The sequence below is a fragment of the Vulpes lagopus genome, chromosome 12 (assembly GCF_018345385.1).
Source record: "Vulpes lagopus strain Blue_001 chromosome 12, ASM1834538v1, whole genome shotgun sequence".
NCBI classification, from domain to species: domain Eukaryota; kingdom Metazoa; phylum Chordata; class Mammalia; order Carnivora; family Canidae; genus Vulpes; species Vulpes lagopus.
Genome location: NC_054835.1, coordinates 11280615 through 11306300, shown reverse-complemented (window position 1 = coordinate 11306300; position 25686 = coordinate 11280615). Strand labels below are relative to the sequence as shown.

At 59.6% G+C, this 25686-nt stretch overlaps 1 protein-coding gene across 1 annotated transcript; it reads left to right on the top strand.

The window, feature by feature from the left end:
* The first annotated feature begins 4797 nt into the window (after positions 1 to 4797).
* DBH (dopamine beta-hydroxylase) lies at positions 4798 to 24110 on the top strand. The gene is made up of 12 exons (XM_041726631.1): positions 4798 to 5115; positions 7645 to 7791; positions 9415 to 9669; positions 10680 to 10856; positions 11477 to 11579; positions 14667 to 14833; positions 17918 to 18061; positions 18478 to 18516; positions 19132 to 19191; positions 21849 to 21976; positions 22401 to 22584; positions 23542 to 24110. Exons 1-12 carry the CDS (start codon positions 4798 to 4800, stop codon positions 23671 to 23673), a joined length of 1854 nt encoding a protein of 617 aa, XP_041582565.1. The 3' UTR covers positions 23674 to 24110.
* The last annotated feature ends 1576 nt before the right edge of the window (positions 24111 to 25686 follow it).

Below are 25686 nucleotides of genomic sequence, written 5' to 3'. Positions count from 1 at the left end.
GAATGGTCTCCTTGATCAAGGCCCTCGGAAGTGTCTCCAGTTAGGAAATCCAGCTGCCCTTGTCCTATCCCCCTTCCCCGCCCCCCGCTGAGGGTCCCACTTCCCGGGATTTATACTGAAAAATGATAGGTCCGAGGATGAAGGATAGCCGTGCACGAGCACCGTGCACCACTGCCCCTCCGAGTTCAATTCGAAAGCAAACAACCCAAATATTTACCAACAGGGAGCTGGTCACATCGATTGAAGCACAGATATGATGGAAAATCACTGACACCTGCCACAGCGGGGACCAACCTGGAAGACATGAGGCAGAGTGAAATAAGGCAGCTAGCCCCACGAGGGCAGATCCTGTATGATTCCGAGGACCTTGGAGTGGTCAGATCCGTGGACGTGAAGAGTAGAGGGTGAGGCCAGTGGCTGGGGGAGGGGAGGGGTCTGTGTGTCATGGGGATGGGGCTCAGTTTGGGAAGATGGGAAGTTCAGGAGACAGCCGGAGGGGACGGCAGCATGACAGTGAGAATGTGCTTTGTGCAAAACGAATAAAAGTTTAAAACCTATTTCGATGGTCAAAAGGGATTCTGGGGGCTCTTACTTGCCCTGTGACCTATGTGGGGAGCATGTGCCCTTGAATAATAACAGAGAGCCCACAGTGATGGATCTGGGCAGGCGTCACTCCCACTGCGTGAGAGCAGCGAACTGAGAGGTTAAGTCCCGTGCCTGCCTCTCCACCTCTGTCACTCTCAAGGGAGCAAGAACCCGTTCCTGCAGGTGACATTGACCTAAATGTCGAGGGACAGCCATCCCCCAGCTGTGACCCTAGTACCCCTGGACACAAATGTGGCTCCTCAGCATCATCGTCCCCCGGGGCAAGATGTTGGATGTGGTCCGCGCTGAGCCTGCAAGGTGCTGCCACGCAGCATCTCTGATCTGATTTCCAAAGTCACCTGCCCTCACGCGGGCATCGGGAGGCAAGGGGCTGGGGTGCAGGCTGCTCCGACCCTGGGGCCCAACTTGTGTTTTCTGGGCTGAGGCCAAAGGAGTTGGGGGGCAAGCCAGAGAGTCCTGGGATGGGTGGTTCCAGCCCGATCCCTGGTGTTCTGAGCAGCTGGTGGGGGTCATCAGTGTCACTCAGGCTGTGGCAGCACCAAGCTGCTCAGGACCAGGAAGGGATGTGAGGGATGTGTCACCGGGTTGCCAGCCTGGTCTGCAGGTAGCCCGCAGAGAGCTCTTCACAGCCCTGTGTCCTGCTTCTTCCATTGACTAGAAGGCTGGACTTCCTCCCTGAGCCAAGGGAGCACGACCCACAGCCGCCCCGTGGTCTCTGGGAAGTGGCCTGGCCTGGCCCTTGTGGCTTACGGCCGCCACGCACCCAGCTTCAGATCCCCCCACTCACTACAGTTGGGGCCTGGGGAGCCAGCTGGAGCTGGCCTCACGTGGCAGAGGCAATGGGGGATTACACGCCGAGGATGACAGCGTCGGAAAGATGCGGAAAAGCAAAGGGCTTATTAAAACGCTGAAATTGGTTCCAAATGAGGTCAGCCATCGAAACGCCTTGGAGGGGAGCCAGGCACTGAGCAGCCAGCGGTGTTTATTTCCTGACAGGGTGCCGGCGACGCCCTGGGCGCCACCCCCCACCCATCCCGCCTTCGGAGGGCAAGTGGCACCGAGACACCAGCGCCCAGCCAGGCAGGCATGGGAACACGGGGTCAGAGGGCATGCAGGAGGGGGCTGTGCAGCTCAGCACTTGAGGTGTCCATGGGCCCCCCGGGGTGGGCAGGTGATTCCCCGGATGCGATGCGGCCAGCCCGGAGGACAGCTGAGTGCTGCTTCCTTAGCTCGGGTCGAATTGCTTGTTTGTGAAAATCCATTAATGCAAGGAACGGCACATCGGGGCAGAGGCCCTGGGATTGGCCCAGCTCCCTCCCACCCCCTGCGCCACCCGGAGCCTCCCCGGCTTTTCTCCCTGGTTGCATTTCTCACCCAAGTGTCCCTGAGTGTCCCTTCCTCCTGACTCGGGCAGAATGCCCCTGACCTTGGCCACCCCAGTCCGGTACCCTCCCCCCACCCCTGCCCCTTGCTAGAAGTGCACTCTGGGGTCCCTGACCCAGTACCTGGCCCAGCCGGTCCCATGGGCAGATTGTGACCTCTCTGAGGCTTGGGGTCCCCGCTCCTAAGGACAGTCACATCCCCGGCCCCCAGGCTGGTGGGGATGAAATACAAGGAAGCTGGGTGGGCTGGGCGTGGACATGCTTTCCAGCTCCTGCTGATGACTATTCCTTGGTAATTGTGATTTCTGTGATCGGCCGCCTCAGCTCACGGGGAACGCCGGCGCTCCAGCCCCGTTCTGAGCTGGAGAAAGTCAGTGCTTTCGGAATCCTGGTAAAAATAAACGTGTGTACATAGCACTCTGCTGTTTACTAAGAGGCGCGCAGACCTTCCCTTGTTGAGGAGGGGCAGCTCCGGGCGTCTGTTGGTCTCCCCGTATCCAGGGAGGAATGGAGGTGTGCTCGGCGGCCTGAGGTCCTGCTCGGGACTGACAGTGTGTCCCCAGGGCCCCCGACCCCAATCTGGGCCCTTGCTTCCAGGCCGTGGGGTTGAAGGCAGCTGGAAGATAAATTACTGCCGTGCCCGACTCCTCTGGTGACCTGGGTGGAGAAGTGTTTCCCCAAGGATGCGAACCCAGAGCGCTGTTGCCCAGGGAGGTGCACTATGAGGGCCTCAGGGTCTCCCTGCTCCAGAGTTGGGAGCCGCTGCTCTTTCTGCCTGTCTTCCAACTGGAGCCACTTTGCTGGGTGGCACCAAGGTCGCTGGGAGGCTTGCCCACAACCAGGGCACTCCCGCTTTGCTGGCACAGACACATGTGTGCACCCAAGAAGGCAGCCTCACTCCCTCACCATGGTCACTCCCTGATCCTGGTGGGCAGTGTCTAGGATGCATCTTGATCTCAGATGCCAGACATCCACTTACAGGACAGTTTGGGGAATGAGGGCTGCCCCCTCCCGGGGGAAGCCTTCGGGTGGGCCCACCTGTCTTCTGTGCAAGGCAACTTTGCCCGAGGCCCCCCAGGACTGGTCCTGTATCCAGACCCCCCGGGGGCCCCCAACCACCAGAACACCATCCTCCCAGACTCCAGGCAGCTTGCCTGCCGCTCTCTCAGGCCTAAGGGCCTCCCTGGGCCCCAACTTCTTCTTCACTCTCAGTGTCTCTGACCTCTCTGGCTCCACAGCACCTGATCTGGTGGACTGTCATCCTTGCACATTTGTCCCCAAGCCCGGGGGTGGGGGGTCTGTGCTGTCACCCACCCTCCTTTCCTGTCTCATACACTCACTCAGCACTTACCTGTCTGGCTCCTGCTCTACCGCCGGGGCTTGGGCCCTTTGGGGGATGGGGCAGGCGGCCCTGCATGTGGACAGTGATGCACCCAGGACCTTATGTGTCCAGCTCTCGCTTGCCTGGGCCCGTGGATGGGCCTGCGGTAGAGGGGAGGGCTCCGTGGCCTTTGTCGTGCCTTTTGCCTGGTTTGGCTTTGCAGGGTGGCCCAGCTACTGTGAGGCAGGGCCAAGGGAGGGCTGGAAGGGTCCCTAAAGTCCATCTTCGGGCGGTCATTTCTGCCTAGGGAACAGGGTTTGGAGCCAAACCTGAGCCCAGCACAACCTCCTCCAGGCTGGCCTCTGCAGACACCTGAGAACTAAAAGTTGGGGGCCAGCCGGTGACATCCCTGTGTTCCTATGGCTGAGTTGTTGGTTTCTCCAAAGAGGGGAGGAAGAGGAAGAGGAAGGAATAGGGGGAGGGAGAGACTGAGTCAGGTGCCCAGGGGGAGGTGCTAGACCTCAGAGCAGAGGGCAATCACAGAGAACTTTCTGGAGGTTGCAGCATGAGTAGTCAGTTCTCTCTGCAGAGAAGGATGAGAGTGAGTTGGGGTGCTACACCAGGGCTATGAGCCCCCATGGGACTGTGCAAAGGTTCCTGTGGTAGGTGTGGGAGAAATGGTGCTATCGGCCAGCTGGCCTGGGGGGCTTCAAGTTCAGGCTGGGTCCATGCTAGGCTAAGGGATGTCACAGGTCTGGGAGCTTTGGTGACAGGGAAGCAGGCCCGTCACTTGCACCCTTTTCTGCAAAGCCCCCAGCAATGCATCCCGTGCCATCTGCCCCCCCCCCCCAGCAATGCACCCACTCCTGCTGGAGCAGCCATGGTGCCAGCTGGAGCGTGTGAGGAAATAGACAGGCGCCCAGAGTGGGAACAGCAGGCCATGGAGAGAGTGTCTAAACACAGGGACTATGTGGGGACCGTCTTTTATTTTTAGTCTGAAACTGGTCCACCCTGCAGCATCGTAGAAATGGCTCACTGGGCCGGGCCCTCAGCAGCAAAATCTCATTACTCACCATTCACCTCGGAAATAAGCCCTTGGGGCCTCAGTCTGCCCGTCTGCAGATGGGGCGGCGGGGACAGGACCAGCCCTCCTGCCTGGTGGTCAGCTCGGTGCCTGGCCGGAGGCATCTGGAGGGCCTTCTGGGTGCAGGGAGGGGCCCCTCTCCAGACAGCTCTGTAGAGACCACACGGGGGCAGGAAATCAGCCAGTCTGCTTCAATTCCCCCTGATGATGCCCATGTGTCATAAGTGCTAATTAGGAGAGCAAGAGAGGCAAAGGCTTTGCCCCAGGGCGCAGGCTGGTGGGAGGGTCACCTGGACAATTGAATTCCCCACCAGACAAATGTGATTAGCAGTGCAGCCTGGGCCCACCCCCTGGAGGGCCAGGACATAAATGGCCCTGTGGGGTGGCCGGGCTCACGCGCAGCCATGCAGGTCCCCAGCCCCAGCGCGCGTGAGGCGGCCTCCATGTACGGCACGGCGGTGGCCGTCTTCCTGGTCCTCCTGGTGGCCGTGCTGCAGGGCTCGGCGCCCCCCGAGAGTCCCCTCCCCTACCAAATCCTCCTGGACCCCAAGGGGGACCTGGAGCTCTCCTGGGACGTCAGCTACACGCAGGAGACCGTCTATTTCCAGCTCCTGGTGCAGGAGGTCAAGGCTGGGGTCCTGTTTGGGATGTCGGACCGTGGGGAGCTGGAGAACGCTGACCTGGTCGTGCTCTGGACCAACGGGGACAATGCCTATTTTGGGGTAAGCTGTTTTCCACCTCAGCGCTCCTGGCCTTGTCCCTCCTCAGCCCCTGCCAAGCCCTCATCCTATATCCCACTCTTCCCACCTTGACCTGGCCAGGGAAGCTCTCTTGCCTCTCGGGTCCTGTTTCCCCTGATCTCAGCCAAGTCCATGCCCCGAAATCAGGGAGTCTGGGGGACACCCATCTGAGGACAAAGTGGGAACTAGATGCCTTTTGTGGTCTCTGACCATGAGGGCAGGCCCCACCTCCCCCGCCGGCACCACCAACACCCAGCACACCCCTGCTGGCCTAGGGGTTTCATAGGACCAAGCGCAGCACCAGGCATGCACACCCGCTGCCCAGGATGCAGCACTCACACACCCGATTTGCACACGAGGGTGAAGCAAGCAGGTGTACCCCCCACCCCAGTGCCCTTGCCACATGCGGAACAAACGTACCAAGCAGACCTGAAACAGGATATGCTCTTTACTCCCCGCCTCCAAAATTGATCCCTTTTCTTACTGCCAAGTGCAGAGAAAGAGAGAAGCTTCCCTCCAGACTAGAGGTGGAGAGGCCTTGGGGTGAAGGGAGGTGCTGGGGGGGCAGTCACGTGCCCTGAGCCGCCCCTCCCACCTTTTGCCCCACATGGGCCTGGCCTCCAGGGCCTCTCTGGGGATGAAACCCACCTGTCTGCACAAAAACAGACATGGGAGGGTTAAACTTTTTTTTTCTTTTTAAGTTGGGGTCACTTTCTTTATGTGGGAGCCGAGGGGCTCTTCTTTACACGACTTAAACGGGGGCTCCTGCCGAGGCCAAGCTGGGAGTCAGGGCTAGTGCAGTCAGCGCCTGGCCCCAGGACTCGGTTTCTTCATCTGAGGAGCGAGGACAATAATCCTGCTCTACCTTTTTTGGGGCTGTTGTGAGTTCAGGTGAGCTGACAATGGCTGGTATTTCTGGAGCTTAACCGTGCTCTGTCCAGCCCCCAGCACAACTCAGCAGGTGCTAGAGCCCGATGCTTGGGGCCACCCGGGTAAGAATGGGGTGCAGTTGCCAAGTTGGGGTCCAGATCTGGTCTGCTGGGCAGCACGATTGCCCCCCACACAAGGATGCTCAGTGGCTCTGGCGGTGGGGGTGGGGGTGGGGGTGAGTCACAGCCAAGAAAAACCTGTGGCAGCCCCAGCTCTGAGCCACCCGCCACTCCCAGAGGAGCTCCCGGGCCCCTGATTCAGGAACTCTAGCTCCTCTTGGGGCAGCTTTTCCTGGCTGCCAAGAGAGCCAGGGTGACTTCGCCCTCCCGCACACAGCAAGATTAATTTGCACAACAAATTCCTGTGCAAACAAATGTCAGACTTGTTTTTCCTCTGTTAGCCATATGTTCAATAAATATATTCTAGATTTCCAGCTGAAGTAGCAAACTAACTTTCTGCCTCTGTTTGAAATGAGCCCTGCAAATTAGTAGTGGCCCTGAGCAGGAGCTTCACTGTCGTGCTTTCCTCTAGGGGAAATTTTGCAAAATCTTTTGCAGGTTTTTTGTTTTGTTTTGTTTTTTTCTCAAGGAAATGAAGAAAATATGCTTCAGGCCTGGATACAGGGTTAAAAAAAATCCTAAGGCCAAAGGATTGTGGTGGTCCTGAAGGGAAACAGAGTTCTGTGGTGGGGGTTCCAGGGGATTGGGAGGGTTCTTCCCTTCCTCCCAGCATCCCTTGCACTGGCCTGAAGGGCCCTGGACGGCTGGGCCTGAGAGTCAGGTACGCAGGACCCCAAGCAGTGAGGGGATGGGTAGGGGAAGGCCGAGGGGGCCACATCCGCTGCCTACTAACCCGCCCCAGGTGCATTTTCTCCCTGGGCCTCAGTTTACCCTCTCTAGTCAGGGCCAGGGCTAAGCGAGGGGAGCAAGATGCCTGGGGCACAGTGTTTATGATGGAGCCCACTCGCAGGGGTGTGCAAGGTCTGGGTGGGCACTGGGGAGAGACTGCCACCTTAAACCTCCAACTGGTCTCTCCCTGGCTTTTCCCATCTGGCCTGGTCTCCCTGAGTCCCCTTTCGAAGGCTCCATGTACTGTCACGACCCCTCCCTCTGCAGACCAAGGGGAGCGGTACTTGTCCAAGGCACCCATTCCCAGTCATGGCACCTTCTTAGCAATACAGGTTCCTGGGTCATGCCCAGAGGTCTGGAACCTGCCTGGGGATGGCTTCTCCGGGCACACCATCTTGGTACACTGGAGTGTCCAAGGACTGAGTCTCCATCCCAGCTCTGCCTCTCACCTGGGGGCTCAGAGGTCTGTGGAGAGATGTCCCTGTCCCTAACCAGCCCCCATGAATCCTGGCTGGCATTTGAGAGCCCTGCCTCAAGGAGCAGAGGAAGCAAGTGGGATTTGAGCTTGACTCAACCATCTCCAGATAGACTTGGAAAGTGAGAGTGATCCTCTCCAACCCCAGGAAGATCCTCGGGATCCACAGAGCTGGGAGCCACACTGTGAGCAACCAGCCTGGAGCTCCGGCCCTACTTGCTTGGCCCTGGTGTTCAGGGTTGTAACCTGTCTCTGCAGGATGCCTGGAGTGACCAGCGGGGACAGATCCACCTGGATTCCCAGCAGGATTACCAGCTGCTGCGGGTACAGAGGACCCCGAAAGGCCTATGTCTACTCTTCAAGAGGCCGTTTGGCACTTGTGACCCCAAGGATTACTTCATTGAGGTGGGTGGTGGCCCTGTGTGCTCAGGAGATTGTGGAGCACCCCTACCTCCTAAAGCAGCATCCCTAGGCCCCTTATGCACAGAGAGAGAGCCAGGGAGGGATCTTAGAGGCGCTGGGTGGGGACAAGAGACCAACTCTGCTGTCAGCATCTGGTCTTTCCAAGCACTCCCAGTTGACATGTAGTCGAGATGTTTCTAGATGCAAGTCCTGCCCTGAAGCCTCTCAGATTGGGACCACAGTGATCTTGCCCCCGACTCTCCTTCTGATTCATCATTTCCAGGTGGAATTCTGAAAAGAGCCCAGGAGGCCTGGTTTCGCAAACTACCCTGTTGTCAACAGGCTGTGAGGCTTGGGCCAGGTCCCTTCCTCCTCCAGACCTCCTTGGTTGACCTGCCCTATAAGGTGCAGGAGAGAATGGGATGACCTGTAAGGCCCTGGCAGCTCTGTCTAGGAATTCAGAGCCACAGAAGACCTGAAATACCATAGGCTTCCCGCACTGCTCCAACACACCTGCTCAGGAAAAACAGCCCAGCTTGGCCTTGATGGTAAAATGCTTGTAATTTCCCGGTGCACTTGGATGTTGGTCACCGCGTGTAATTTTTGCAATATGACAGTGACCAGCTGTCCGTGTGCCAGACAGGAGATTGAGGCCCAACAGAGGGGCTTGCTCGGGGCCCCGTGGCATGGGGCAGAGCCAGACCCCAGGTGTCCTTCCCACAGCTCACGAAGTCCTCAATTCCTAACCCACCGTCCCCGTGGATAAGGCAAAGATAGGCAGAGGGCCCTCTCCAAGAATTTTGCTTGGGATGTAGCCGCTGCGCACAGGCTCTCAGCCTAGAGCCTTGGGGCTAGGGGTGGGGGTGCCTCCCTCCTGGGGCTCAGATGTATCCTCTGGTGAGAGGGGGTCACAGGGGCTCCGGGTTCGGGCAACCATAAACTCAGAGGATCAAGGGGCTGCCCACCATGAACACAAACACACACGGACATGCACCGGTGCCCAGAAAACCACGAAAGGCATTTCAGGATCACATCCCACACACAGGTATAGGCTCACATTCCTGGCAGCACGGCGGGAGAAGGCCAGGCCGGACTCCTGCGTCCTTGGGTCTGTCTGTGACCTCTAGCACAGCATCCACTGGAACTTTCTGTGTCTACACTGTCCAGCACCAATGGGACAGCTCAGCTGTCCAAGCTCTGTGTTACTGTCGAGAAGCCTCCTTTTGGGGGTTTTTCCTTCATAGGGGCATCAGCTCCTCCACCGAGCTGACCCACACCTGGTCCCCAGGGCCCCTGGGGGCGGTGGAGGGGACAGTGTCTGAGGGGGGCCAGCCAGTCTGGCTCACGGCGCAGCCCAGCAGGGGCTAGCTGGACAGATACTTCACAAATGTAGATAGAAGGTATTTGTAAAGAAAACATGTATTTGATGCCCGGTGCCAGCTGCGGGCTAGGGGCTGAGTAGCCGGGGATGGAATCTCAGCTGTGTCCAGGGGGAGCCTCAAAGGCTCCTGCCTTCACAGAGACGAGAGCCAGGCATGTCACCCGCCAGGTGAGGTGGCAGGGACCTGGCAGCGCCCTGCTACGAAGGAGCCCAGCTCTGGGGGGTTGGGCATGTCTCGGCTGCAGGAGGGCACCGTCCACCTGGTGTACGGGGTCTTGGAGGAGCCTTTTGGGTCGCTGGAGGCCATCAACACGTCGGGGCTGCAGAAGGGGCTGCAGAGGGTACAGCTGCTGAAGCCCAAGATCTCCATCCCAGCCTTGCCGGCAGACAGGCGCACCATGGACATCCAAGCCCACAACGTCCTGATCCCCAGCAAGACCACGTACTGGTGCCACTTCACCAAGCTTCCACAAGGCTTCCCGAAGCACCACATCGTCATGGTACCTGGGGGGCAGCGGGTCCCGGGGCCTCGTCCCTTCTCTACCTCCCTCCTGCAGCCACAGAGGCTGCCAGAGAGATGTCCCTGAGCTGGAGAGCCATCCATGGTCCAGCTTGGACCCAGGGCCCTCTTCTTACCTGAATCTGAGGCACAGTCCAAATTTCCTGCAGCCACTAGCATGCTCTGACCCCCGTCCCCCTGCCCCCCTGCTCACTCCCCACCCTCCCAGTGCCCCTGTGCCCCAACTTCCTGCAGCCACTAGCATACTCGGACCCTCTGCTCACTCCCAGCACCCTTGTGCCCCAACTTCCTAGATGGGGCCAAAGGACACTGATGTTTAGACTTCTTTGTCTTTCCTTGGGACTAGAAGGGCCGTCTGTCAGCCACATCCCCTTCCATGAAAAAAGCAGCTCAACTCACAGCTCAATTGCTCTAAACACCCACCCAGAGATATAAGGCGAGAACAACAGCTGTCGGATGCCCCTGTTTTCCTGGCCCTGGAGAAGGGGAGGTGGGGACTCATTCCATCTCCCCAACAGCGCGTTCACACCATAGTATTGTCATCCCTGTTTCCAGGACAGAAAGTGCAACCCAGAGAGGTGGTGTGAGTGCTCGAAGTCACACAGGGGTGGCCGCCCGGTCCCCTGGGCTCAGGCCTAGCCTCAGGGAAGCCTCTCTGTCCTTGCCCCGGCCACGGCCACGTTCCCACGAGGACAGCTGTCTTCCTGTCCCCACCTTATTGAGAAATGGCTCCCCAGGGTCCTCACACCCTTCACTCTGGAGCTCTTGTGGGCTTCTGGCAGATTCTGTGGGGTTCTGGGTTGGTGGTACCCCCTTCAGTGCCCCAGAAATGCCCCTGGAAATTATCTCCCTTAACCCTCCCATTTTACAGGTGGAGAAGCCGAGGCCGGGGTGGGGGGAGCCGCTGGCAGAGCCCCCTTCAGGGGGCGAGCAGGTGGGAGGGCGGGCATCAAAGGCCCCAGGCTCAGTGCCCTCCCGCCCCCACCGCAGTACGAGCCCATCATCACCAAGGGGAACGAGGCCCTGGTCCACCACATAGAGATCTTCCAGTGCACCGGCCAGCTCCAGAACATCACCTCATTCAGCGGGTCCTGTGATTCCAAGGAGAAGCCCCAAGAACTCAGCAACTGCCGCCACGTGCTGGCCGCCTGGGCCCTGGGCGCCAGGGTGCGTGTCCTATGCCCCCACTGCAGTTTGGGGGCCCCGGCTCCTCCGCACCTGTGTCCCCTTGCCTCCAAGCAGGGGCCCCAAAAGGTGCTTGCAAAGCCACCAGAGAGGGCCCACCCCCACCTCACTCCAGCCACCACCTCACCTCACCCCCCACCTCACCCCCACCCCCAACTCACCCTATACCCCACCTCACCTCCATCCCCCACCTCACCCCACCCCACCTCACCTCCATCCCCTCATCCCCCCATCCCCCATCCCCCTATCCTGCCCACATCACCCTATCCCTCAACATTGTCTGTTTCATAGCTCTTGGGCCACGAAGGCTTTTCCGAGCCATTGTGGTTTTTCTGTAAAAATGCAAAATGTGAGCATAGGAACTTTGTGAGTTTTGATCTTGTGTTCCCCCTGGAGTTGGGGGTTTGTGCACATAGGGGTCCCAGCTGGTGGGTGGGCGGTAGTGAGCTGCCTGTCCTCCGGAGAGCACTGTTCTAATCCCATTGCATGGCCCCTCACACCCCCCACATCCCCCATCCTGGTCTGGGAGGAGCCCCTTGGGAGACACCAGCCTGCCTGTCTGAGCTGCACCTGACACCTGTCCTGTCCCCCTCCCCCCACAGGCATTTTACTACCCAGAGGAAGCAGGCCTTGCCTTTGGGGGCTCCGAGTCCTCCAGATTTCTCCTTCTGGAAATTCACTACCACAACCCGACGAATATCCAAGGTAGGGAGTTCTAAGTGTGCATCTGCCCCTGCCTCCATCCTCTCCTCAAGCCCTTGGGCTCAGACATGTCTGGTCTGGAAGGTGGCTGGGGTATCTGCTTGGCACTGGACTGCCACCCCGTGGTGCAGCCTCCTCATGTGACCCACAGCAGTGCGTGTTCCTCTCCAAGGCACCAGTGGGCTCCCTGGGGCAGGGCCCAGACCGCGAGCTCATTGTTGGACCCTCAGTGGTGACCCTGGCAGGGGGACCCCCCCACACACACCCCTGCAGCATCCCAAGGCTGGGAGAGCTCTGGCATGCAGCTCTCAGCTGCATGTGGGCACCGGCGTGTGTCCGAGGGCTGCCACCAATCTTCCTGGCATTCTTGCTGGCAAGCACCCACTGCCAGGTACCACTTCCGGAAAAGGCAGCCAGGGGCTTCTTGCATGCCCATTTGCAGATGAGGAAATTAAGGCCCAGGGGTGAAGGATCCCCCAGCAGGACCCCAAAGGGAGTAGGCGGTGCCAGGAGATCTGGGTCTGGGCTGGCCGTGACCTCAGTCACACAGCCGTCTGGGGGTCCGAGCCATCAGGAATCACTTAGATGCCAGTTTGGTTGGAGTCCACGTGGCCCACCTTCCTCCCCACACCCCTTCCCTGCTCTGTAGTGGGGTCAACACGTCCAACGCGCTGTCCTGGTTCCCTGGGATCCCCACTTCTGTGACTGTGCAGGAACAGGGCCCCCGGTGGGAAGGACGGCAGGTGCAGGCTGCCCCACAGCCAGCGAGGCCCCTGCCCGAGAGCCCCGGCCAATGGCCTGACCCTTGGGAGGCACTGCCTCCAGGATTATCTTTAAGTCAAAGGAAGAGCCCTAGCTCAACTGAGGGCCTTTCTGGCTGTGTACCCACCACCCTCGTCCCCCTTCTCAAAACCCATCACAACAGAGCAATTGCATGCTTGTGTTGGAGCTTCTGTATGGGATTTTCTATCCACGTGTTTTGGTGTCAGTGTTGGCAAACAGGCTGTGCTTGGGGGCTCCTCTAACTGCCCCCCCGCAGGGGCCTGGGACTCCCTGTTGGAGAGGCGTCCGGGGCTGTCATTGATTAGTGAGGTCTGCCCCATGCTGCACTAGCTGCAGGATCACCCTGGGCCTGCAGGTGGACAATAGGAGTGGATCTTTAGGATGGTGATGACAGTTGATTCGGGAGCAAAAACACCAGCCTCTTCCACCACATGCGGCTACATGGCCCCTCTCCCTCTCTCTTTCTTTAAAAAGGGTGCATATTTTCATTTGTAGAAGGAAGGAGCAGAAAGTGCTCAAGAGATGAGCGTGGGAGCTCCACGCTGGGCCCTCCGCGCTGGGCCCTAGCTGGTCCCTCTGAAGCCATGTGACCCTGGCGGGGGGGACCCCCCTCCCCCACAGCAGTCCCAAGGCTGGGAGAGCTCCGTCATGCAGCTCCCAGCTGCATGTGGGCACCGGGATGTGCTCTGCCGAGGGCTGCCAACGATCTTCCTGCTGGCGGCATAACTAATACTTTCTGCCACCGTTGGAATTATCTACAGCGTGCACGGGGATGGGCATAAGTCAGCTGGGGCTTTAGCATGATAGGGGATTTATTGCTCGTTTAAAACCTGAAAGCAAATGGATTTTTGAAAACTCCTTAAGCGTCAGGGAGGTCTGGCTCTCCCTGATTATCTAGTTATATTTATGGATCCTTTGCCAAATATAAGGATGCTCTGTCACTTCACAAATCTGGAGATGGGCCGCTTGGCTATAAATATCAAAATGCCACAATTATTTCATTATTTAATCCCCATCTGAATTTTAACCAATTGCATCTCCTTTTTATTATTATCCTCTGATGTAACTGGGCTCAGAGATACAGAGGCTGAGTTTGGACATTGCAGGGGTGGGGGCGGCTGGAGGAGGGAAGCGGGAAGCAGAGGCAAGAGTGGGGCGTTCTTGACTCCACCTTGGGGCGAAGGAGCAGAGAGACCTGACACTTTCTGGACCCGTGGTCTCGAGCAGGCTCTTGAGCTCAGGCTGAGAGACTCAGTTTCCTCATCTCTAAAGTGTGTGGGGGTGGTGAGCCTCCGGTTACATGGGATCCCCTGCCTGTGCCCCAGCTCCCCTGTGCATTCTGAGACCTCAGCTCCGGCCTGAAGCACTCAGGGACTCAGGGGTAGAGCCAGGTGACTGGCAGCCATGTGGTTGCGTGGCTGTGCCTGTGGCTGCCAGCATCCCTGACCTTGGCCATCAGCTTCATGTGACTGCCTGGAGGCCTATGCAGGGAGCTTCTGGACTCTCCAATTAGAAAAGGGCAAGAAGAACCAGAAGGTGTGGCTGGGCTGCGATGGGCAGAAGCACTATGCTCTCCTTTGGAGGAGCCCAGAGAGGGACAGTGACTTGTCTGAGAGCACACAGCATACCACTGCTGAACCAAGGGGAGTCTGGGCTGTGCAGGAGCCAGGGGGTAGAGCACCTACTGGGTGTCCCTTTGGTGCCCTGGGCGTGCCTTGCGGGGTGGTTGTCAAAGGAGCAAAGTGGGAGAACTGAGAGAAGGATGTGTGGTAGGTGCCTCTTGTCGACCTGAACGTGCAGATGCGCCTGCCAACCCACCTTGGCTGGGGTGGGGGGTGCTGAGACTCCCCTGCGAGACGGGGCGGCTGCGGTGTCCCGCCCTCCTGTTTGCACAGACTCGTCCATGGGTTGCCCTGCAGGCGACTTCCCGTCAGATTCCCTCAAGCGAGGGGAGGAACAAGCCCTCTGAGGTGTCACCGGCTTCCCGGGTCTCCCAGACCCCCCTGCAGGCAGCTCAGCCCCACTGAGTCCACATGCTGGGTTTTAGTTCCCCGCCTTTCTGAAGACTTTGCAAAGCATCCTCTCAGTTTTCATAGAAACAGTGGCTCCTTGTTCCCCTGTGGGTGTGCCTCAGAGCGCCTGGCACAAATAGGTGCGGGAGCAGAGGCCGCTGGCCTCGGGGGCGGGCCGCTGGTGGGAGCAGCTGTGGGGTGCCAGCCTGGCTGACACTGGGGGACTGTCTGCGGGAGCTGGAACACAGGGCTGACCTGCAGGGGTCACCTCTGCCCCCCTCTTTCTCTCCCCCAGGCCGCTATGACAACTCAGGCATCCGCCTCCACTACACGGCCAAGCTGCGGCGCTTCAACGCGGGGATCATGGAGCTGGGGCTGGTGTACACGCCCCTGATGGCCATCCCCCCGAAGGAGTCGGCCTTCGTCCTCACCGGCTACTGCACGGACAAGTGCACCCAGGCGGTGAGTGGGGCTGGGCCAGACACCTCCCCTCGCTCGACCTGGCCACCCAGCTCAGGTCCTACAGGTGGTGACCAAGGAAGGGCAGCTTCGTGGCTTTGGTCACCGCACCCCACAGCTGCACTGCGGCCCTCCCTCCCCTATGGCCATCCCCCTTTCCATGGGCCTCCTGCTCCAGCAATAGCCTGGCTCCCACCTGGTCTACACCACACGCCAGCCAGCGCTTTCTCGCGCTGCATTTTAAACTACGCTTTCATTCTGTGAGTAAAATAGACACGCACTCCCCACCAACAACACAGGCCCTGCAGCTACAGATAGAGCCCCCCCCCCCGTCACCTGCAGCACCCACTCCCCTGTCCCCCAGACAGCCACAGTATAAATCACTACGTGCCCTTCCTGACACGTGTGTCCAAAAGCAAACACAATGAACAGGAAACATTTGTCCTGTGACTTGCCTTTTGGCGGCCACGCGCCCTCGCCCAGCACGCTTTCACCGTGAGCCAGACCGATGAGGCAGGGGGTTGGGGCACTGTTCTCAGGGCTCTGTGACGGCAGGTGGGGTGCAGGTCGTTACATAAACCCCAGAGCAAATGATGGGGGCTCTAGCTTCCAAAGGAGCAGTACAGATTCCCCAGAGTCTGCGCCTTTGGGGCTCCCCTGCCCCACCCAGCCCCACCTCTGCTGCCCTGCCCCCTAGTCATCATTAGTTTGCAGACCTCTGCCAACTTCTCACCTGTGGGGAGAAGGCTGCACGGAACTCCTTGTACACCAGGAAAACGCTTTATCAGGTAGATTCCAGAAACTGCTGCACACAAGAGGACAGGAGTGTCCCTTTGAATAAATCTCACAAAACACCCTCCAGAAAGCTCATCTGATACTTCTCCCCACACACAGCACCAAGCAGGTGCCGGGAGCCCCACCTCTGCCCACCCCCACCCCCTCACCACCTTATCAATATTCTAAATATTCCCTCAATTGCCTGGAAAATCATTTCACTGTTGTCCAGTTTGAATTTCCCTGATTAAATTGTAGAAATTGAGCATCTTTTCATCGTCTCTTGATGGACGTTCCTTCCTACGAATGTCTGTTCATGACCTTTGTGATTTTCCCTGAGGCTCTTCCCTTGTCTTGCTGTCGGCTTCTGGGGGTCCTTTTTATCTTATGTTTGGGAATGTGCCAACACTTTTTCCCACGCTGTACCTTTGCTTCCCACAGCGCCCTGCTAGGTAAGTGCTGACACCTCCTTCTGCGGCCCAGGACACGTGCTCGCTGGCAGGTGCCGGCGGGAGTAGAGCACGGCCCTGCGTGACCCCTCAAGCTCTGCCCACGCCACAGGCTGATGAGCGGAGAGTGGATGTGGCTCTCCAGTGAGCTGCCTCTCCACGTGAACCTGCTCTCCCCGTGGGCTCCCCAAGTGTGCAGGCCCCACCAACTCCATTGGACTAGCAGACCGTCCTCAAGCTGAAGAGAGATGGAACTATTAGCCACACAGGAGATGAGCTCCTTTTCTCTGAGGCCAGCCTCTGTGCTCTTACCCATGTCCCTATGTCATGTGACACCTCCTGCCACATGAAAGGCTCCATGGTCCCAGCCTGGAGCTGGGGAGGGACCTCTCAGGGCGCACCTGGGAAGGTGGCCCCATGGTGCTGGGAGCCCTGGCCGGGGGAACACCTCTAGGCAGCCTGGGCTAACAGACTTGCCTCCAAATGCTTTACCAAGAGGAAAGAAAAAGAACTCGACGTCCTCTTCTCTCCCGTCAAACAGTGAGTTCTTCTTGAAAATCGCATCATGTGGAATGCTCGTTGAAGGGACAGCCTGGAGTCAGGTCTTGCCTCTCCTTTAGCAGATCACCAGGGGGCCTGCAATCGGCAATCGAAAGGCTGGCATGGTTGAGATTTCCTTGTCAAAAGGGACAATGGACGATCCCAGGACAAGTATAGCGTGTGGTGGGACCAGGGCCCCAGGGCAGCACACCTCTGTCCACTCGTCAGACACCCGCATCTTGGGGCCAGTGCCCAGCTTCCAGGGCCATAGACAGCGAACCCCAGGGTCCCGAGAATAAGCAGAGGCCCCCAGACCCCACTCCCCATTGTCACAGGTGTGGCTGCATGGTTTCCCAGTCCTCAAATCTTTGCAAGGGGGCCCAACATTTCTGCGACGCCGGGAGCTGGACAGCAGCCGGTGGAGGACACGGGGGAAAGCATCCAGTGACATTAGCCGATGTGCAGAAGGCTTGGCCACCCGGGACCACTCAGTGACAGGGCCACGGTGGTGGGAGCTCACTGAGCTGCCAATGGGGTGGACGACATGGAGCACAGCGCAGTGGCGAACAGTCAGGGAAATGACAGGTGTGAAGGAAACGCTTGAAGCGTGAGATCCACTTTAGGGAATGTTTTGTCTAAACAAAGTTCACGTGAAGTAAGGGAGAGACTCCTCTCCCCGGAAAGTCACCTTATGCCCTAATGGAGCAAGGTGTCTGTCTTGATGTGACCACTGGCCCATCTCTTCCCGGAGCCAGCTGACAGTCACCGTGATCAGCGCCACGGCTGTAAGACAATGGAAGGTCTCCTGGGGCGTGTGCAGGAGACACAAGGTCATGCCGCAGGGCAGCTGAAGGGCCTGCTGGACAGGACAGCCTGGCCCCAGACCTGAGCCTGCAGAGAAGAGGTCACACTGCACTCACCTCGGTGGCCTCTGCCCGCGGAGGGCTCCCCTTAAAGTCCGTTGAGCAAATGAAGAGTGGACTGAGCAGCCTTTGGGGGCTCCAGACTGAAGGAAGCACCCCCCACCCCCTACGAGCCTCTGGGGGCACCCGACAGGGCTGCTGCTTTGGAAGACCAGGGCTGTGACGGTGACAGGGGCTGTGACAATGACATCACTCTGTGGGCAGCTCAGTCCCTACTGAGTTTCCAGAGGGGGACTTTGCTGTCCGGGGGAAGGACGAGGCTGGGCAATGCAGACGTTCTGGGGAAGCAAACTGGGTGTCGTATCTGTGGCCTGTGGTCGGTGCTGGCAGCCTCCGCGGGAGGGCGGGAGCCAGGGTCTCCCGCATGCCAGGCTCTGACTCTGCCACCCCCTGCCCTGCAGGCCCTGCCTCCCTTAGGGATCCGCATCTTTGCCTCTCAGCTCCATACACACCTGACCGGGACAAAGGTGGTCACCGTGCTGGTCCGGGATGGCCGAGAGACGGAGATCGTGAACAGGGATGACCACTACAACCCTAACTTCCAGGTAGGGGCTGCCTGCACCCAGCTGCAGGGCTGTGGACCTGGGAACACCCCTGTGCTGGGTTCCCCTCCTGGGCCAGGCCCCGACACTCACCTGAGAGCACAGAGCCGCCAGCCCTTCCCTCCTCGGGGACTCAATCCAAGGGGAGGGACTCTGGGGGTAGATTCCAGCATGTGGCTGATTGAAGAATTTAGTGGCCCAGGCAGCCCGATCGTAAAGTCTGTCCTGGGTGCCACCTTCTTGTTCTGATATCTTCCTGGCCAGAGGCCACGCTCGGCCAGACCTAGCTTCCCCCTCGAACCCCCTTAAGGGCGTCCCCCTCACCCCGCCCTGGGGGGAACAGCCCCAGAAAGCAGGGCAGGAGAGGTGGCTGGGAGCTGGATCTGCAGACCTCTGAAGTCTCCTCTCTGTCCACCCAGGAGATCCGCATGTTGAGGAATATTGTGTCTGTCTACCCGGTGAGTGCCCACTCAGGAATGGGGAGGCCGGGAGCGCCCCTCAAAGGAGAGACTGAGGGAGGTGGGGGATGACAGAGGCCGCGGGCAAGGTCTTCCACCCCAGGCAGGGGCTGCGAGACTCTCCAGGACGTCACAGAGAGGCCTCCCAGGGACCCAGCAGGCAGCACTGGGGTGATGTGCATCTTCCCACCTGATCAGCTGGCCACAAACCCTGAGAGCTTTAGGGAGAGACACGGGCCTGGGGGGTGTCGCTGGTGAGGCCCCTGATCATGCAGAAGGGGAACCCCAGGTCAGGTGGGGCAGGAGCTGATGATCATGCAGTTCACTCGTGGGCTGTGACATGGCCAACCAGTCTGCACAACGACTGGCCTGCCTGCCTGTGACCTGTGGGCTAAGGAGCCCCAGGAGCCAGCGAGTGGTCAGTCCCTGGGGACACCCAGATTTTGGCCCACACATGTGGGGGCCCAAAGGCAACCAGAAGGTTCCTCGGGAATGGACCAGTGACCACATGCCATGGCATATGCGGTAGTTTGGTCAAATGTGGGACAGGCCCAGGGCACCTGTTACCCCCAGGTGGGCAGGAGCTGATGACCGTCTATTGGCTTGGCTCCCCAGGGGGATGTGCTCATCACTTCCTGTACATACAACACGAAAGACAAGAATGAGGCCACTGTGGTAAGTCACCCTGACTTTTCCCTGCTGCCTGCCCACAGAGTATGTGAGGCCTGACGGTGGTCCCATTCGGAGCTTCCTATGTTTTCATGAGGACGAGTCTTTTTTTTTTTTTTTTTAAAGATTTTATTTATTTATTCATGAGAGACATAGAGAGAGGCAGAGACACAGGCAGAGGGAGAAGCAGGCTCCCTGTGGGGAAGCCTGATGCGGAACTCGGTCCCAGGACCCCAGGATCATGCCCTGAGCTCAACCCCTGAGCCACCCAGGTGCCCCCAATAAAGACAAGTCTTGAGTCATCCTCTAGCGTGTCGGTTGCCGGAGGGCAGGGGGTGCCCTCCCTCATTCATTCAATAAACCAGCGGTTCCAGGGAGTGGTCCCTGGACCAGCTGCCGCAGCAGCCCCCCTCCCCCCCCCCCCACCAGGGAACGTGGTAGACACGCAGACTCACAGGCTCCATTCCAGACCTTGCGTCAGACTGTGGGTGGTGGCCCGTGGCAGTCTGTGGGTCTGTGGTCTGAGAAGCTCCCCGGGCTGTTCTGACACCTGCCTGGGTTTGAGAGCCTCTGCAGTGAGTGCAACAGCACCTGAGTGCAGATGCCAGGAAGAAGGGGGGGCAACGTGGGGGTGGGACAAGGTGAGTGAGTGCCCAGCAGAGGGGAGGATGCAGGAAGGCCCCGAGGCCCCAGAACATCTTCAGATCTTCGCTCACTGTCGATAGGCAACATCCACAGGCTGCAGGGCCCCCCACCTTGACACCATCCCCTTTGAGGCTTCTCACAAAGACCAGCTGTGTGGTGGCCTCTGCTCGGCAAGGGTGTGACATGGATGCGTTTGGGCTGCGCTGTGGGTAGCCCAAGAGGAGGGTCCATTCGGGAGGCACCATGTCCTCAGGGCTAGCCCCCCAGGTGGCTGCCCACGGTCACCCAGCTGGCTCGATCTGGAGAGTGAGAGGCAGCGCTGCTAATGGCCTGCATGGTCAGTCAGTGGGCACCAGGCTCGGTTGTCCTGGCAAAGAGACCAGCGGCTAACAGAGGCCTGCTACTCGCTCATTAATCATTAACGACTCGCCCTATCCAAGCTGAGGGACTTCGATGCCTCCTGAGGACCCTGTGAGGCGGTGCCACCGGGAAACAGTGAGGTGGGGCCACCACAAGCCCTCAGCTAGCAGGCAGCAGGGCAGTTCCGGGCACCAAAGCCACACATGCCGCCCCTCAGTACAGAGGCAGGACAGCAGGGTCTCCCCATTCTGCAGGTGAGCCCCCTGGGGCCGAGGGCGGGAGGGGAGGTGCTTGCTGCACCCCCCCAGGGGGGGCCCACTCCCAGCTAGCACCGCTCCCCCGGGGGCCCTGCCCCCCACTCTCCCTGCCTTATAGAGGGGAACTGGCCTCCTGTCCTGGGTGTTCAGGCCGGGTGACCACGCCGATGTCTCAGATGCCAGGCTCTTCAGGCCGAGGCCCCAGCTGCCCCCTGCTCCTTCCTCTCAGGGACACCCGCGTGGCGGGACCCAGGCAGAGGGCAGCTGGGCAGCTCCCAACAGGCAGGCAGAGCTTCCCCACCCCCACCCCCCACCCATCTGAAAACCCTCGCACCCGAGAGAGAGAGGCCTGTGCAGTGGGGATTCCCACCCCAAGATGAAGACAAAGGGACAGCTTCCGGGAGCACAGCTTTCCCGGGGTCAGGATTCTATTTTGGGGTCCGAGGCGCAGAGCCCTAAGAGGCCCCAGAACAGGAGGAGAAATGAGATCCTCCCCATCTGACCGGGCTGGGCCAGGTGATATGATCTGCAGGGCCTCCGAGGGCCTGGCAGGCCAGAGGACAACATGGGTGACACTGTCCAGTGGGAACCACGCAGGAACCAGACAGATCTGCTCAGGGGACATTTCCCGTTTAACCGGGCCATCCTCGAGCAGCATCTACACTGGGACGGGGGCTGAGGTAAGCCCTCAGCTGGGCTCTTTGCTGTCTTTCTGCTGTCAAGAGGCAGATGCTTCTCTTCTCTTGAACACTGCCTCCGGCCAAATAGCCCCCCAGACCCACACCAATGGTCACAAGGAGCTGGGAGCCCAGGATGCAGCAAAGGTGGGCCAGAGGTACCCACCCTGCACCTGCCCTGCACCCACCCTGCCCTGCTGGGGTCTGGGCTGGCTGTTGTTCTCTTGCATGGCCTCTGCCGTGCGGTGTGTCCTCCACCCAGCTCCTCCTGGGTCTAGGCTCTGAGACCAGGGCCAGGACCAGGGAATGCCCACTCCGCCCCCTCCCACATGACAAAGCGGCAGGGCTGCCATGAGACCGCTGCTGTGCAGGCCTCTGGCCACCATCTCCCCTCAAAGCCAGGTTCCCGTGGTGTGAGGGGAGGCCTCCCCATGCCTGGCCAGGGTTGAGAGGCTGTGCCTCTTCCCCTCCCTGGGACTCAGTTTCTGTACCCATAAAATGAGCACACTAATACCCCCCACAGCTCACCCTGTGGTCGTTTCCTTCCTCACACTGTTGCCACCTGAGACCTGTGTGTCAGCTGACTTGTTCGTTGCCTGTCTTCCCTCTGGAGGAAGACGGGATCCCATGGAGGCAGGCATTCTGCTTGCTCAGGATGCTAGCAGGCCCTGCACCATGAACGAATGCAGTGTGGGTCCTGACGGGCACCTTCCCCCTGTTGCAGGGGGGCCTGGGGACCGAGGAGGAGATGTGCGTCAACTACATCCACTACTACCCGCAGACACAGCTGGAGCTCTGCAAGAGCCATATAGACTCCTGCTTCCTGCAGAAGTATTTCCACCTGGTGAACAGGTGACAGCTCCGCGGGCATGTGCCTGCCATGCCCTCCATCCCCGAGGCAGGGTGGGGAGGGGGGCGATCAGAGGAACCCCGACATAGGAGGTACTTGTCCCTGGGTAAAAGTGAGGAATCCAGGCTGAGTTCTGAGAGCAGCTGTGCCTCCATTTCCCTCTGAGAGCCGAGGTCAACATCGCTAATCCAGCCCCATATTCTCTCCCAACCGAGCCTGGACTTGGCCCAAGAAGCTCCTTCGGCCCTGCCCTGGAGTGGCCCTTCCCAGCCCCTGCAGGGGACTCAAGAGGTGAAGCCGACCAGCCATTGCAGGCGAGGAGCCACAGCCCAGACAGCACTTTGGTGGCAGCAGGGCCAGGGAAGTGTCACCCACAACCACCCCACCAGCGCCGCCACAGCTGGGCTGTCTCTCCTCCCTCACCAGGTCCAACCTAGAGGAAAACTGCACCTGCTCTCAGGCCTCTGGCACCACCTGCCCCCAGGCCTCCATCCCCGAGCAGTTTGCTTCGGTTCCCTGGAACTCCTTCAGCCGAGTGGTGCTCAAGGCCCTGTATGACTTCATCCCCGTGTCCGTGCACTGCAACAAGTCCTCAGCCGTCCGCTTCCCGGTACGCGGCTCCGTGGGTGGGTTGGGAGGCGCCCGCAGCAGCAGCAGGCCGCCCTCAGCCCTCCTGATGCTCACCCAGCAGCAAGTCCCGCGGGTGCCTGCCCTTCTGTGCCCCCGGCCTCACCCAAGTCCCCAGCACCAAGCGACAGGGCTCCACCCCAAGGAGCCAGCGCGAAGTGCTCACTCAACATGGCTGGAGAAATCGGGTGATGGCAGACAGGCCCAGACAGACAGCCGGCCTGCAGATGGGAGAACTGACAATACTGCCGGGCAGGCCAGGCTCCCCGCTCCTGGGCCACATCACATCACAGGGCTCATCTCGGTGGTGTGAGGGGGGGCCAGCAGCTCCCCCAGGGCCTAAACACAGAGTTCAGGGGGAGGGGCAGATGAGAAGCCAAACAGGCTGAAGCTGTCGGCGGGCTTGTCTCCGTATCTGGGACCTGCTGGGATTCAGAGGCATCTCATTTATTCCTGAGTGAGCAAGTGAGGAGCTGCCAGCGGAGGCTGGGCTGGTGCTGAGCAGGGGGGCGGGGGATGGATCTGCAAGCCTGCTGGCCTGGAAGACACAATTCCTGCAGGCATTTGGGAGCCGGTTTACATTCCCAGCACCCAGGGTGGGCCTGAGGCTGGCTTGCGAGGGCGACCTGGCAGGGACATCTGATGTGGTGCAAAACATGACATTTGGTGCAGCCTTGTTGGGGAGGAGGGCTACGAACTCAGCCCGCACGCAGGGGCTCTGATTGCTTTATCCGGGTGGCAATTGAAGCGAGGGGCAGGCAGGACAACACCAGGCCAGGACGCCCAGGTAGCAGCTGGAGGGGAGGACAGTGCGTTCGGTTTGGGGCACGGTGAACTTGAGGGCCAAGAACCCAAGAGGTCATGGGGGAAAGTAGCTGGGAAGGCAGTGCCTCTTCTCACCCCTCTGGCCTCAGTTTACCTCCTGGTCCTTTCCATACAGGGTAAATGGGATCTGCAACCCCTGCCTGAGATCATCTCCAAGCTAGAAGAGCCTACCCCTAGGTGCCCAACCAGCCGGGATCAGAGCTCCTCCGGCCTCACTGTGGTCAGCATCGGTGGGGGCAAAGTTTGAGTGGGGGGCTGTCTCTCACTCCCTCATCCACGCTGTGGCTGTGGCTCACACCAGCTCCGTGCACCCCCATCCTGTGAAGACCCCTGTGGAATAGCTCTGCCTGCCCAGGATGAATGGGCTGGGCCGAACCCCTGCCGAGACCATGGTCCATTCTAGCCTCCACCTCTCAAGGACACCCTACCCCTGCAAGGCCGAGAGGGTCCCATTAGAGTTTCTTGTCAACCTACCCGGGACTGGGGTGACCCACACCTTCCCCACACCAGCCTTGGTGGTCTGGAGTCCAGTGTTCCCCTCCACTGTCCCCGAAAGCCCTGCCTATCTCGCTGGAAGGGGCTGGTCCTGGGAGATGAGCCATGCCTGGCAGTGGGGCAGCCCCCTCAACACGGCCTCCGCATCCCCAGCCCCTGCCGATGGCGATCTGTGTTGGTGTGCTGTGGGTACACGTGCTACTTAAACATCTCCCTGCAGAGTGGCTCGTTTGTCACAGTGGGCGTCTTCTCTGCCACGGAGGCAGGACCACCATTTAGCTAGTTAGAGATTTGCCTGGGGAGATTGCTCCCTTGCAGGGTAAATAGATATTTTCGCCCACCTCAAGGGAAACGCTAACAACTCTCACTGCCACTAAAAGATGAGTCGGCAAAGACCCAGACAAGGATCTGGGTGCCAGCTCTTTGGGGAAATGGAAGTACCAGCCCTGGGACGGGGGGGTTATTTTCCTTGGCGGTGGTGGAACCTAGTGGTTAGCAGACCAGGCTCCAGAATGTGAGGCCTGCGTTAGAGGCACTGCTCCAACTCTTACTGGGGGTGTTAGAACATCCCCCTCCCTGACCCTCAGCTCTCTCACCTATGAAACAGGGCCTGTGCTGTCCGGGTGAAATGAGCCCATGAGGCTCATACACGGGCCAGTGCCCAGTGATGGCAGTGCAGGGTGGCGCCGCCCCCACAGGAGAAAGCCTTGTCTGGGCTTCCTTTCCATGGAAGCGCCTCGCGCCCCTCTGGGCTGCCTCCCATCTAAGGCCAGGCCTGGCTCCTGGATGGTTTCTGCAGGGAGTAACAGATGCAACTCTGTTCAGCCAGTTCAGCAGAAATGCTGCACGGCCTCCAGGGGAGCCAGAGGGTGATGGATGGCCCCCACACACACCCATCCTCCTGCCTCGGAAACCGTCGGCTAAGCGGCTGCCTCTCCTTCTGAGAGCCACTTCATTATAGACGCGGACAAACGGGCCCAGATGCTCGGCACTGCGTCGTATAAATCACGGCTTCCCGCGCTGTAAGTCACAGGGCGTGATCGCTGTGAAATGCCAGGCCCCGACGGAGGCTGGAGAGCCCGCCGGTCCTCAGTCATCTTTATAGCTTCGGGTGACAGGTGCAGGAAAAGCCCCTCCCTGCAGGACAGGCCTTGGGAGGATGGCCCCGAGCTCGCCCAGCCTCAGGCCTTCTTCATCAGGTCCAGCGAGACCCCTTCCCTCTGACAGGGACGACTGCCAGCTGGGACAAGGGTCCCAGTGAGCCCAGAGTTGTGGGAGAGGGTGCCAGGGAGACCCACAGGCCACAGTGGGCCAGCCTCCCACCCACGGAGCCCTTCCTGACCGCCATCACTTTGTTCCTGAGCCCCCCACCCCCTGCCAGGCACTTGCAGCCTTTAGTCTCCCCTAGAAGAGAAATGTCTCACCCAGGATCCCCCAAGGATTAGTGGTGATGGGGAATCACTCAGTTCCAGAAACTTCCACTGCCCACAGGGCTAGGGCCCCTCCCCACACACTTCACTCACTCTCACCCTCTCAGGCTGGTCGTCCTCTTGCCTCTGGGGACAGCCTGTTGTGCTCCTCCTGCAGGGACCCCTGCTCATAGCCTGCCCAGCCTGGCTCCCGGCAACCACAGCCCTGCCCCAGCAGGACGACTGCATCCCTGCTCCTGCTAAGAGCTGCCGCTGTGAACACACTGGTTCTGGGCCAGCACGCCCAGCAGAGCCACAGCACAGCTGTTTCTGCTCCCGTTGACAGGAAGGGAAAC

Coding starts and splice junctions, on each gene's coding strand:
- DBH (XM_041726631.1), top strand. CDS start 4,798: ATGCAGGTCCCCAGCCCCAGCGCGCGTGAGGCGGCCTCCATGTACGGC. Junction 9,670..10,679: donor CGAAGCACCACATCGTCATG/GTACCTGGGGGG, acceptor CCCCCACCGCAG/TACGAGCCCATCATCACCAA. Junction 18,062..18,477: donor ACTACAACCCTAACTTCCAG/GTAGGGGCTGCC, acceptor CTGTCCACCCAG/GAGATCCGCATGTTGAGGAA.